An 11,413-nucleotide genomic window follows, 5' to 3' on the forward strand; every position below is an offset into this window, starting at 1 on the left:
CGAGCTCTGTCGGCGTCCTCTGGGTCCTCGTTTGCCTCCGTGCGCTGGGATGGGGGCTCGGGCGCATCGCTGGGGACAAAGGGGCTGGGGAGGGGGGAGCAGACACAGACTCTGGGAACCGCACGTGCTGGGCAAAGCTTTGTGAAGATAAAGCAGCTTTCCCCGCCATTGACCCCACCTTCCCCACAGGGACATGCAGCCGCCTGTCACCCGCCTGTCACCCGCCCAGTGCGGGACCTGCCCAAGGGGCACGAGCTCTGGGGCACCAGCACCCCGCCCAGCCCCTGGTGCCCCCACGGCGGTTGCAGGAGCGTCGGTCACACGCAGGAAATCACAAGACACATTTTGGTTTTCGTTTTCCCCCGTTTCTTCCCCTCTTTTCCAGAGGCCCCGGCACTTTCCCTCCCTGCCGCTGCCGCTGCCCCTGCTCCTGTCCCAGCCGCGCTGCACCCGCTGGCCCCGGCCCGGCTGGGCAGGACGGGCTCCTCTGCCGCGTGAGCAGCACGAAACGGCCACAACGGCAGCGGCGCCACCGGCAGCTGGTTTGAGTTAGAAACAAAAGACCAAGAACCAGGTGGTTTTTTTCCTTTCAAACTCCTGCAAAGCATCCTGTGGGTACCTGGGCTGCCCGTCTACCCTCCTCATTTGAACCTCAACCACAACTTGCCACCAGCCAAAGCCAGAAAGCAAATAAACAAATGAAGAAATTACAATATAAAATATCAGCATTGCCGGGTAACACAGACTCTTGTGGACTGCGCAGCTGGAGCAATCCCGTGTTCTGTCCCAGTCCAGGTTCTGCAGGTCGTATCTCAGATTTACTGTCCAGAGCGAGGAGGCAAAGCTGCCCTGTCCCCTTCCAAACTCCACAGCCAGTCAGTTCAGACAAAGCCCAAACCAAGGGAAGAGCCCAGGGCCAGGGACCTGGGCTTCAGGGGATCTGGGTGTCCCCATGCCCAGGGGTGGGGGACCGGCCCAGGGGACCCTCACGCACTTGTGTTTTACAGCCGCTCCCTTCGCAAAATGTCCATTTTCAGCCCCAAACGCCCATGGAGGGGAGAAGCCGAGTGTGTCCTGGAGCAGGAAGTGACGGGGCATGTGCCCGTCCCGAGGGGCGCCCACGGTCCCCGGGTCCCGGGCGGGCAGCACCCCTGGGTGCCGCGGTGCTGCTGCTGCCAGGCAGCTCCAGCGCAGGTCAGGTCACTGAGAGCCCGGCGGGGGCAGCTGCCAGTGCCATTGTCCCTGCAGGTGCCATTGTCCCCTGCTCACGCGCACAGGCTTTGTCCTCCCCAAACAATGGTGGGGGTGAAGCCACCACAGCCAGCGCAATGCGGGAGGGACAAGCGCAGCCACTGTCCCCCCATGCCTGGAGCCGGGGCAGCCCCGTCTGTGCAGCTGGGGTGCCGCAAAGGGCAGGGCCCCCACCACAGCACCCCCGCCCCAGGGGGATATCGGGGTCTCCTGCTGGGACATGCTCTTGGCCCCCATGTCCTGCCGATGCTGCAGGGTGTGAGGACAATGTGCCAGGGGCTCCTCCCCGGTGTCACCCCAGCCGTCCTCCCACCTTCTGGCGCTGCCAAAGGGCCCCGGGGTGCGGGGAGCCCTGTGACAGCTGCAGATCCATCTGCCTTTATCTCACCCCCGTCAACCCCCATCTCCTTTGCTGGCCCCGCACGTGTCCCCCCCCGAGTGCTGTCGGGAGATGGGGATGTGCACGGTCCCTGCCCCACACGTGGGCACAGCGGTGGTCCCTCAGCTGGGGGCTCATCCCTCCCTTCCACGGCTGGGGGGTGAGGGGCGTCCCATGGTCTGTCACTGGCAGGTCCTGGGGGGTCTGAGCCTTTGGCCCCGGCCACAGCTCTTGGCGCTGGAGGGCGGGTTCTGCGGCTGGGAGGCAGAGGGAGGCGGCCGCGGTCCCTGTCCCTGCGGGGCGCAGCCTGGCCCAGCGCCGCCGCTCAGAGCGGGTGTACAAACTGGTAGACGAGGCGCTGGGAGATGTCGGGCTTGCGGATGATGCCTTTCTTGTAGTACTGCCGGATGGAGCGGCTCAGCTTGTCGTAGTTCATGGCCGGGCGGTTCTTCCGGATGCCCCACAGACGGGCCACCTGCGCCGAGTCCTCGATCTTGAAGATGCCTGGGAGGGGAGCAGGGCAGGGGGGTCACAGCCTCACCTGCCCCACCAGCACCCGCCACAGCGCCACTGGAGCACCCACCCTCCCACCTTTCTCCTTGTTGAGCCAGCGGATGAAGCGGCCGTAGTTGTGGGGCTTCAGCAGCAGCTCCTTGAGGAACTGCCAGAGGTGGATGGGTTGGCCGGCGCAGGACGAGTCCGCCTCGCTGTCCGCCCAGCCGGCGTCACCTCCTGCCCGGGGAGGGAAGGTGAGACGTGGGGAGAGGGACCCCAGAGACCCACACGAGTCCGGGTCTGGGGAATCCCGCCTGGATACCCGCGGGTCTCTGGGGTCAGCCCAGGCACTGGGGCTGGAAGCATCATTTTCTCCTCGCTGTCATGGTGCAGGGAAAACAGCTCGGTCCTGCCCTTACGCAGCCCTGCGGGGGTGCGTGGGGTGCGGGATGGGGCCCGTGAGGGTCTCGCAGCCGTTTCCCTTTGGCTGCACCTCACAGACAGCCCAGGGGCTGCCCAGGGCAGAGGGAGCCGCAACCACACGGCTGCTGCTGCAGCAGCTGCTCCAACACACCAGGTAATTGCAGTGAAGCGGGGAGTGACCTCTCGAATCCCCCAGACCTGCCTGAGGCAGAAGTGAGGTCAGCGGAGCTGAGCCTGTGCAGAACTCACCGCTGTATTTCACATCTTCTGGGGCAGCTTTTTCCTTCATCCAGGCAGCTGGAAGGGAGGAGCGGGGGTCAGGGGGCGCCTCCCCTGCGCAGCACCTCCCGCCCCCCCCAGCGCCCTCCCGGCCCCGCCACCCACCCGATTTCCAGATGTCGAGGTGGGCGTGCAGGATGTCACCGCAGGCGGGCGAGCGCTGGCAGAACTGCTCCTCAGACATGGCGCACAGGTCCTTTCCCGACAGCTCCTGGAAGGACTTCCCGATCTGCGGCAGCCGGTACTGGTGCTCCGTCCACAGGATCCACTTCTGCACGTTGCCGGGGCTCCAGTCCGCAGGGTCTGGGGACAGGGGTGAGTGCGGCTGGCGACGGCCCGGGCTGAGCCCCAGGAAACTCATCTCATCCCCAGCAACCCGGGAACCCGCCCCTCCCGCCCTGTGCACCATCACCCGCAGCGCCCGCTCTGGCCTGCCCTTGAGCCCGGGGACAACACTGTCCCCTTGCCACCTCTTTGCTTTGGGAAGCCTCATCCAGCTCTTTGGAGCCCCGCTTGCTCCCTACGCTACCCCGGGTGACAGCAAACGCTTCGAGGAGTTGCTGGCAGAGCCTGCATAACCTGAGCATGTCCTGAAACTGCGTGTGTCACAGCAGTGACGTCCCCAGCAGAACACCCCAGCAACTCCCCAGTGAACTTGGTCCTGCCCGGAGCGATGCCCACAGGGGGACAGAAGCCGCGCTCCCCAATCCCACCTCCCACAGCCCCCAAGCTGCAGAGCGGGTCAAGTCCCAGCACGTCCCCCGCTCGCTGCACCCCGTGGTGGGACACCCACCCGCAGCCCCGGGGGGGCACCCACCTGCGGGGATGTTGAGTAGCTTGCAGGCTGTCTCGATGTCCTTCAGCACCTCTCCCAGCACCAGGCTCTGCACCTGCTCCAGCGAGTGCTCCTCCAGCGCCAGGCTGCCGGGCAGGGCCCCCCCGGCCCCCAGCGCCGGGCCCTGGCTGTCGATGATGGGACACTGCTCCGGCTCCTTCGGCGCCTCCCCTCGCCCCCCCGGGGCGCCGCTCGGGGACGGGTCCCCCGTGCCCTTGGTGGCCCAGGCGATGTCCTCGGTGTAGAGCATGTCGAAGTAGTGCAGGCAGAAGGCGGGCACGGGCTGCTCAGGGGTGCCGGGGGGGCTGGGGCTGTCCGGGCAGCCCCAGCTGTGGGTGTCGGGGTCCCTCGGGGGGGGCAGCAGGGCAGGCTCGGGCCGGGGGGCGCGGCCGGGGGGCAGCACGGTCAGCCCGGGGCCGGTGCTGCCCATCGCTCCGCTCAGCGCCAGCTCCCAACCTGCACAGGGAGAGGAGGGGATGCTGGCCCGGCACCGGCTGTGCCTCCCGCCCGCAGCCCGGCACAAAGGCAGGAGCTAAGCCTGTTAGAGGGGAAAGCGCCTCCCAGGAGCCCCGCGGACCAGCGCCAGCCTGGGGTCAGCCCTGGCGCCGGGGCTGCCCCGCTGCTGGGGTCGCCGGCTGCAGCAGTGTGCAGGGACAGGGAACCTGGGTGCGAGCAGGTCTGCAGTGCCACAGGGTCTCAGGGTGTCCCCAGAACTGCACGAAGGTCAGCAGTGGTTGGGTCCCAGCCAGGCTGACACCCGTGCAGGCAGCAGCGGGCACGCTGGGGGCCTCCACAGCAACTACATGGGGTGGCCAGTGGGCACCCAGGGCTCCAGGACGCCTGAACCACACACGCATGTTCCTGTGCATGGAAATATCACCTGCTGCTGTCACCCAAGGGCGCCCCAGCAGTGACAGCCCCAAACACTCAGCTGCTGCTGCCAACCCCCAGACCAGAACTTCCTTTCTACTCTCTTGCAAGAAAAACTACCCAAAACTCAGCCCGTCCCCATCTGTCTCCGATACGGGAGGAGGGAGAGGGGGTGCCCCCCTGCCCACAGTTTCCTGAGAGATGGCATTGGCTTCCAAACTTCTCCTTGATTTGCTCTAGATTAGAAGAAGAGCTTTAGCAGATCAGCCTTAAATCCAGTCTCACGCTGCTCCCGGCACAACAGGGCGGCGTAACAGCTTGTGCCGCTCCAGACAGCTTTCTGGGGACGGGATGGGGGTCTCGTCCCCAATGCCTCGGGGATGCTCTGTGCTCATGGTGCATCCTCTGCCCATCCCGCCTCTGCCAGGCTTCGCTCCCGCAGCCATGAGCCAGACGGATGGAGGAGCAGGGCTGCCCATCCCATCCCATCCCATCCCATCCCATCCCATCCCATCCCATCCCATCCCATCCCATCCCATCCCATCCCATCCCATCCCCTATTCTGGGCCGGGACCAGCAGGACCCAATCCCTGGGGTAAGTGTCCCCATGAGCGGAGCCGCCACCTGCCAGCGGTGCTGTACTCCCAGGGCGGGGGCCTCTGTTTGACTTTCTCCAGCGCTGGTACGCAGGGTGGGGACCTGTTTGCTCCCAGAACTGCTTCGGGTGGCTGTTTCTCTCTCCTCTCCCTTTTTTCCCTTTCCTTGGAAAAGGGGAGCTGGAGGGGCAACCCCAGACACACCGAGGTGCTCCCAGGGAGCACTGACCCCTATGGCAACCCAGAAACCGTCACGTTCCCACCCAAGCCGCGCTGGCGATTGCATCAGCCCTGGCAAGTGCTCCCAGCCTGTGTGCGCTGCCGGCAGTGAGCGCGGCCCCGGTCCTGGGGGCTCCGTGGGTGAGGGGAAGCGGCAGGAGCTGCCGCCAAAGGGCACCGTGACAGCCCAGCCCGAGTGGCTGGTTCCAACAGCAGCTGGGAAAAGGAACGCAGATGTTCCCTTGGGGTGACGATGCCCAGGGCCGTGGGGCTGGGACGGGCTCCCGTGGCGTGGGGCGGGCGGCAAGTGCGGGGTCTGGGTGACACCGGGTCAGGGCTCAGCTCCGTGGGACATGGGGACTCAGCCCCATCACAGCTGGGGACGCAGTGGATGATGCAGCCGAGGGGGGTGAGTTTGGGGATCAGGACCTCCTGCATCACCCTGAGCTCTCCTGAGAAATTCTCAGGGCAGCAGCGCCAGCAGCAGTGACAGGGAAGCTGGGATCAGCCCCTGGGAGCAAGAACAAATAAATAAATAACTAGGAAATGCACCCAACCACCACCCTCAAACAATGGCTCTGTTAATTAACATTAAATCTGTGGTTAAACAGGTTGTGCCGGAGCGCGGCTCGGGCAGCCCCGTGGGACCGGCAGAGGGGGTGGGAGGGGGTGCTGCCCGCGGAACCCCGGGGTGTCCCCAAGCCCCTGCGTGCTCCCAAACACCTTCCCGGACAGCTGGGACAGTCGCCAGCTCTGGGGTCACCACGGTACCTGCTTGGGGACAGGGCCCATGTTGCACACATGGATGGGGGGATGCTGCCCATCCCGGGGGTCCTTGACCCCCAGCTCCCCCCAGCCTTCTGCAGCACCACTGAGACCCCCCGGCTCCTCCTGCCGTTACCTGCGCGGGGACGGGGTGTCCCCACGGTCCCCACGCCCGGGTCAGGCTGCCCTCTCCACCGGCGCGGGGAGGCAAACAGCGGGGGGGGGACGGGCACAAGGCGCCGGTGGCCTGAGCGGAGCTCTGGTGCTCCGTGTCCCCGGGCGAGCAGCAGAGCTTGGTGTTCCCCACGCAGGGCCAGGGAGCCCCTATTTATAGCAGCCCCGTTCTTCCCCGCCAGCTCCTGCCCATGAGAGAGCCCGTATTGTGGGGGATTTGGCAGCCGAGTGGCGTTTGTGTTTCACTAACCAAGCAGAACCGCAAAAATCAAACCTCGAGCCAACGTGCCTTCAGCACCGACAAAAAATACGCCCAGGAGAGAAGCAGCGCAGCGCTGGCATGGTGCGGGTCTCCTAAAGGGTCCAAAGCGCTTTATAGAGACACCTCTGAGCTGGCAGCTCCTCCACAGCCACCTGGACGCTCTGTAAAGGGTCCCGGCTGCTAACCAGTCACACTGTCCCAGAGCCACTGTCCCCCGCCTCCCCCTGGCACAAGGACTTGTGGGTCCCTCCCCAGTATCCCCACTGGTACCGGTGGGCACGGGAGAAGCCTGGGCTCCTGTTCCACCCTCCTCGCTCGAGCAGGAGGGGATTGCAAGGGTGCAAAATTGACCAATCCCATTTTATTTCGGGTGACACCGTCCTGAGAAGCGTCAGGAACCTCATGCTGGGGGACAAGGACAAGGCATCCCCGCTGAGCCCTGGTGCAGCGGGAGGTGCGAGGAGCCGTGGGACGGGATGTGCGCAGGATGGCACCGTGTCTGCCCAAATTGACGCTGAACGGGCTGTAGGAGCCCCGGGGAGGCTGGTGGGTCTGGTGGAGCAGCGGGAGGGCGCGGCGGCAGCGCAGGGCTCACCTGGAGGGTGCACGGGCGGCTCAGAATCCACGTGTGTCCCAGCGCAGGGGGGGAACATCCATCCCCACGCGTCTCGGTGCGGCGGCCGGGGGGCACATGGCCCGGAGCGGGGTGTCCCGGCTGGGGGGCAGCCAGCAGCACCCTGCCTGCTCAACGCCAGCCCCGCGGGCCGAGCTGCATCGGCTCTGGGCAGGCAGCAGCGGGACAGGGACAGGGACAGGGCAGCTGTGCAGCTCCAGGGGTGGCAGAGGGACAAAGAGACAGCGGCTGTGCCGGGGATCGCGAGGGGGAAGCCGGTGGCCCAGCCGAGTGCAAGGTGCTCAGCAAATGCCTCCTTTGCCCATTATATCTAATTCCTTCCTTATTTACCTGAACAAACAAGCTGGGTGCTTACCTCAGCTGGAGGTGTTTGAATAGCCTGAGCCGGGCTTAACCCTTGAGGGGTGTGTCGGGGTGCTGGGTCCAGATCCAAACGGACCCTGGAAGGGGGGCAAATCTGGGCACCGTTCACCTCTTCCCACCCTCGCCTGGCACACCCACCCAAGAGATGGGGACACTGCAGGGGTGACACCAAAGGCTCCTGCTGGAGCTGGACCCTGCAGCAGAGACCTGGTGGGTGCACAAGAGTCCCTGGCCAGACCCTGCAGCTCAGCATCGCTGCCTCAGCACAGGCTGGGCCGTTTTGGGCCAGGAGCATCCCCGAGCAGACCCAGGAGCGTCCCCGAGCGATACCCACACAAGTGCTGCGGTGGAAGCAACAAGCTGTGAGCAAGGATGCTCAGAGCCCGTCAGGGACAAGAAGAGCCCATTGGGGACAACAGGAGCCCCTGACTCCAACCAAACGGTCCCTCACGCGGGACACGGCCCCATCTCCTCCCAAGGGTCGTGCTGCTGCCTGCGCAGGACGGGGCGGCCGGGGCGCGACAGGAACGCGCAGCGCTCCGGGCCTGGGTTGTCTTCACCGGCATAAGCAGGAAAAAGCTGTTCAGAGCGAGACATACACTGAGTCGGTATTTATTGTCTTTTTTTAACATGTGAAGAGCACAGGGCAGTTCAGGGGGTTCTCCCATAGACGTAGCACTGCCGAGATCAAACTCCCTCATGCCTTAAAAACCCACGTCAGACAAAACCTCAGCCACAAACACCTGCGGTGACACCCGGGTCAGACCCACGTCACCGCATCCCCGTGGCCACGTGGCCATCACGCCTGGGCTGAGCATCCCCAGCCCATGGAGAGCGCTGCAGCAGGACCAGCATCCCCGGCCCCGGTGCGCGGCGGCGGCGCGGCACAGCCGATAAGCTGCCCGTCGGAGCTGTTTGCCAGGAGGAAAATAAAACCCCGTCGGAGGGCGACCCCTGAGTTACGGCTTCCCCGGCCCGCCCGGTGTGTTGGCAAAGGGCTTCGCCACACTATCGGCAGCACCAGGAGTTTCTGCCTCCCTTTTGAAACAGCTCAATGTTATCTTATCGTGGGGAAAACGTTCCCCCCGGATTAGGGCTCCTGCTACTCAAGGGGTGATTTTCTCCCCTGTTTTGGTAAACACGGCTGGGCCGTAAGACGTGGCGGTGGGTGGGGGGGCCCGTGGGCTGGGGAGGACGCAGGGGGCGAGCAGCTGTGCCTGGGAAGCCGCCAGTGCCGCCGGGCTTTGCTGTGGGGAGGGTGCACAGGACGGAGATGCGGCACAGGTCGGGGGGTCCCGGCTGCCCAGTGTCCTCCCCAGTGCTGCCAGCTCACAGCACAGCCCCCGGAGCATCTTATCACAGCACAGAAACGCAGATGTCTGACTGCGGAATCTGGAGACAGTAAAACCTGCACAAGCCCTGCATGCGCGCACACGGGCCGCGCGGGGAAGGGGCCGCGGCCGTCCCGCGCCGTCCCCTGGCAGCTCGGCCAGGCGGTTTGCGGAGCGCATCGCGGTTTGCATGGGCTGCGCGAGATGGGTTTGCACCTCCTCGCTGCGGCATCACCCTCAGGTCTCCCTTGTTCATTAGGTTTAATTACTGCTTGTTAGCAGAGCAAACACCAAAACAGTGCACCCGGAGGAGCCAGGAGCAAAGCGGAGGAGAGCGCGATGGGGACACCGGGTGACAGCGGCGTGTCCTAGGCAGAGGGGACGTGCTGGCAGTGCCTGGTGCCACCTCCTTGCTCCAGAGCATCCCTGACCTGGGCCATCCCAGCCTGTCTGGAAACCTGCAGCTCGACTCCCATCTGGGTCTGACAGAGCTCTCCCTGCTCCTCTTATCGCTAGCACCGAAGATTTCGATAAAAGGGCAGAACCTTAGTTCTGCTGTGCCCGGGGAGCCGGCTGGGCTGGGCAGGGACGCAGAAACGGGCAAAAGGCCCCAAAGCGCGCGAGGCCTTTGCTGGCGTCCCCAGAGCGCGTTGGTGTCACCGGCCGCGCCGCGCTCCCGCCGCCTTTCGCAATCGCTGCTGCAGCGCAGCTCTGCTTGCATATGCAAACCAGGAAAGGAAGAGCTTGCGACACCTGAGAAACAACAAAAGAGGGGAAATAAAGTCTGTCTTTTCTGCCCCGTGTGCGCAGGTTTCGGGGCCTTTTTCCTTGTCCTCCCTGTCAACCCATCGGCTCTGATTCCGGTGCCTTTTGCCATGGCTGAAACTTCAGTGCTTGGGAACGTGGCCCAAGGGGGAGAAATGACTCATGAATCAGCCTGGAAGAATCTCTCTGCCCACCTGCCTGCAGCTAATCTCTGGCTGCATCACAAGAATAATAGATAAGCAGCCGTGTAATATATAATAAAACTATTGAAGGCACTTGATGTCACTGGTAAAACCACAGAGGCCCCGTTTGTCCCCAAGCTGAGCAGCGTTTCCTGGTCCCCGCAGCAGCGGGGTTCCCTCCGCTCCAGCCCCTGCACGGAACAAACCCACACGCGTGGGTCCCTGAAGAGGCCTCACCCGCAGCCCGTGTCCGTGCGCCTGCGGGTGCTCAGAGAGGACACGGATCCCTGCTCCGGGCTGCACCGTGGGCTCCGGCCGGCTCCTCTGCACCCCGGGGAGACAGACAATGGCTGAAACGGCTGCACCGAACCCCGGTCAGTCCCGCTCCGCAGGTACGACCCCCGCGAGCCGGCCCCGCGGTGCTCGGCAGCTCAGCCGCACGGGCCCCGGAGCCGGCGGGTGTTCGTGTCCCAGACACAAACCGCGGCTCCCGGGCTGCACCGAACTGAGCGCCTGTTTGGCGTCCACCGCCCACCAGCACCATCGCAATCCCCGGTACCCACAGGGGATGCTCCCGGTGCCAAACCAGCCTTCAAATTCAGATGGGACAGCAGCAAATTCACTGGGACAGCAGCAGGACAGGGAATCCCAGCGGGGTGAGAGGGACAGCCCGGGGATCCCGGGGATCGAGCTGCTCCCTCCCCCCCCACCATCTGTAATCTTAATTGCTCTTCACTGGATGTTTACTAAAGGCAACTTGCTTCCTCCTGGCCTGCAGCGGGAGGGTTCATCGCCCTCGCTCCGTGTTGGTCCAAGCCAAGGCACGAGTGGAAGGACAGAGCCTGGAGCGCTCCCTGCGATCCCAGAGAGCGGCCGGCCGGAGCGGATCAGGAGCAGCGAGCAGAGCCAGCGGGAGCGTCTCCAGAGCTCTCGAACCACTGAGGTTGCTCCAGAACAGAAACCAACCGAATCCCCTCGAATTCCTCCTCACCCCAGCCCAATATTCCCATTTCCCAGGCAGACCTGTACTGCGGGGCCAAGCGGGGCCGCTCCTCTTTATTACCCCCCCGGTCGCCTTTGCCGGGCTCCCCATCTCCCAGCTGCTGCCATAACCGCTGTTTATGGGGACGTGTGTGTGCTCGGGGCAAACAGTCGCGGTTATTGCTGCCGGCACCCACTGGCTGGGCCCACCCTGATAAAAGAGCCGGGGCTCCCAGTCACGGCTCCAGCGCTTGGTCCTTCTGCACGAGGTGGCTCCCGGTGTCCCCTGGGCAAAATAAAAGCAGCAGCAGGACAGTTAATGGCCCCACAACCTAAAGCGTCACTGCGTTTCAGGGCAGCTCTTGATGGTGCAAACGGGAGGTGTTGGAGAGCGCAGCTGCACCCTGGGGCGCAGGGACGGGGTCTGTGCTGGTGGCACCGGGGTCCCAGAGCCGTCCCCTGGCTGAGCAGGGAGGTGTCGGTGCTGCCCGGCTGCAGCAGCACGTTCAGCCCCGCAAAGGCTCCTGCGCACCCACAGCCCCTGGAGCACCAGCTCCTCACCCAAACACACTGTCCTGCCTGTCCCCTGCTGGCGGCCCTGTCCTCTGC

At 64.7% G+C, this 11,413-nt stretch overlaps 1 protein-coding gene across 3 annotated transcripts; it reads right to left on the reverse strand.

Moving 5' to 3' along the window:
* Positions 1-20: 20 nt before the first annotated feature.
* On the reverse strand, positions 21-7,499 carry SPDEF (SAM pointed domain containing ETS transcription factor). Of its 3 annotated transcripts, none has more exons than XM_065038528.1 (6): positions 7,144-7,492; positions 3,645-4,118; positions 2,933-3,130; positions 2,798-2,845; positions 2,222-2,362; positions 21-2,134 (listed from the first exon to the last, which is right to left on the reverse strand). In XM_065038528.1, the coding sequence occupies exons 1-6, from the start codon at positions 7,199-7,201 to the stop codon at positions 1,956-1,958; spliced, it is 1,098 nt and encodes a 365-aa protein (XP_064894600.1). In that variant the 5' UTR covers positions 7,202-7,492; the 3' UTR covers positions 21-1,955. The 3 variants fall into 3 exon arrangements, with proteins under 3 accessions (XP_064894600.1, XP_064894601.1, XP_064894602.1); XM_065038529.1 differs by lacking the exon at positions 7,144-7,492 and adding an exon at positions 6,249-6,634; XM_065038530.1 differs by lacking the exon at positions 2,222-2,362 and having other exon boundaries at positions 7,144-7,499.
* Between the last annotated feature and the right edge of the window lie 3,914 nt (positions 7,500-11,413).

The sequence above is a fragment of the Columba livia genome, chromosome 22 (genome assembly GCF_036013475.1).
Source record: "Columba livia isolate bColLiv1 breed racing homer chromosome 22, bColLiv1.pat.W.v2, whole genome shotgun sequence".
Lineage (NCBI taxonomy): Eukaryota > Metazoa > Chordata > Aves > Columbiformes > Columbidae > Columba > Columba livia.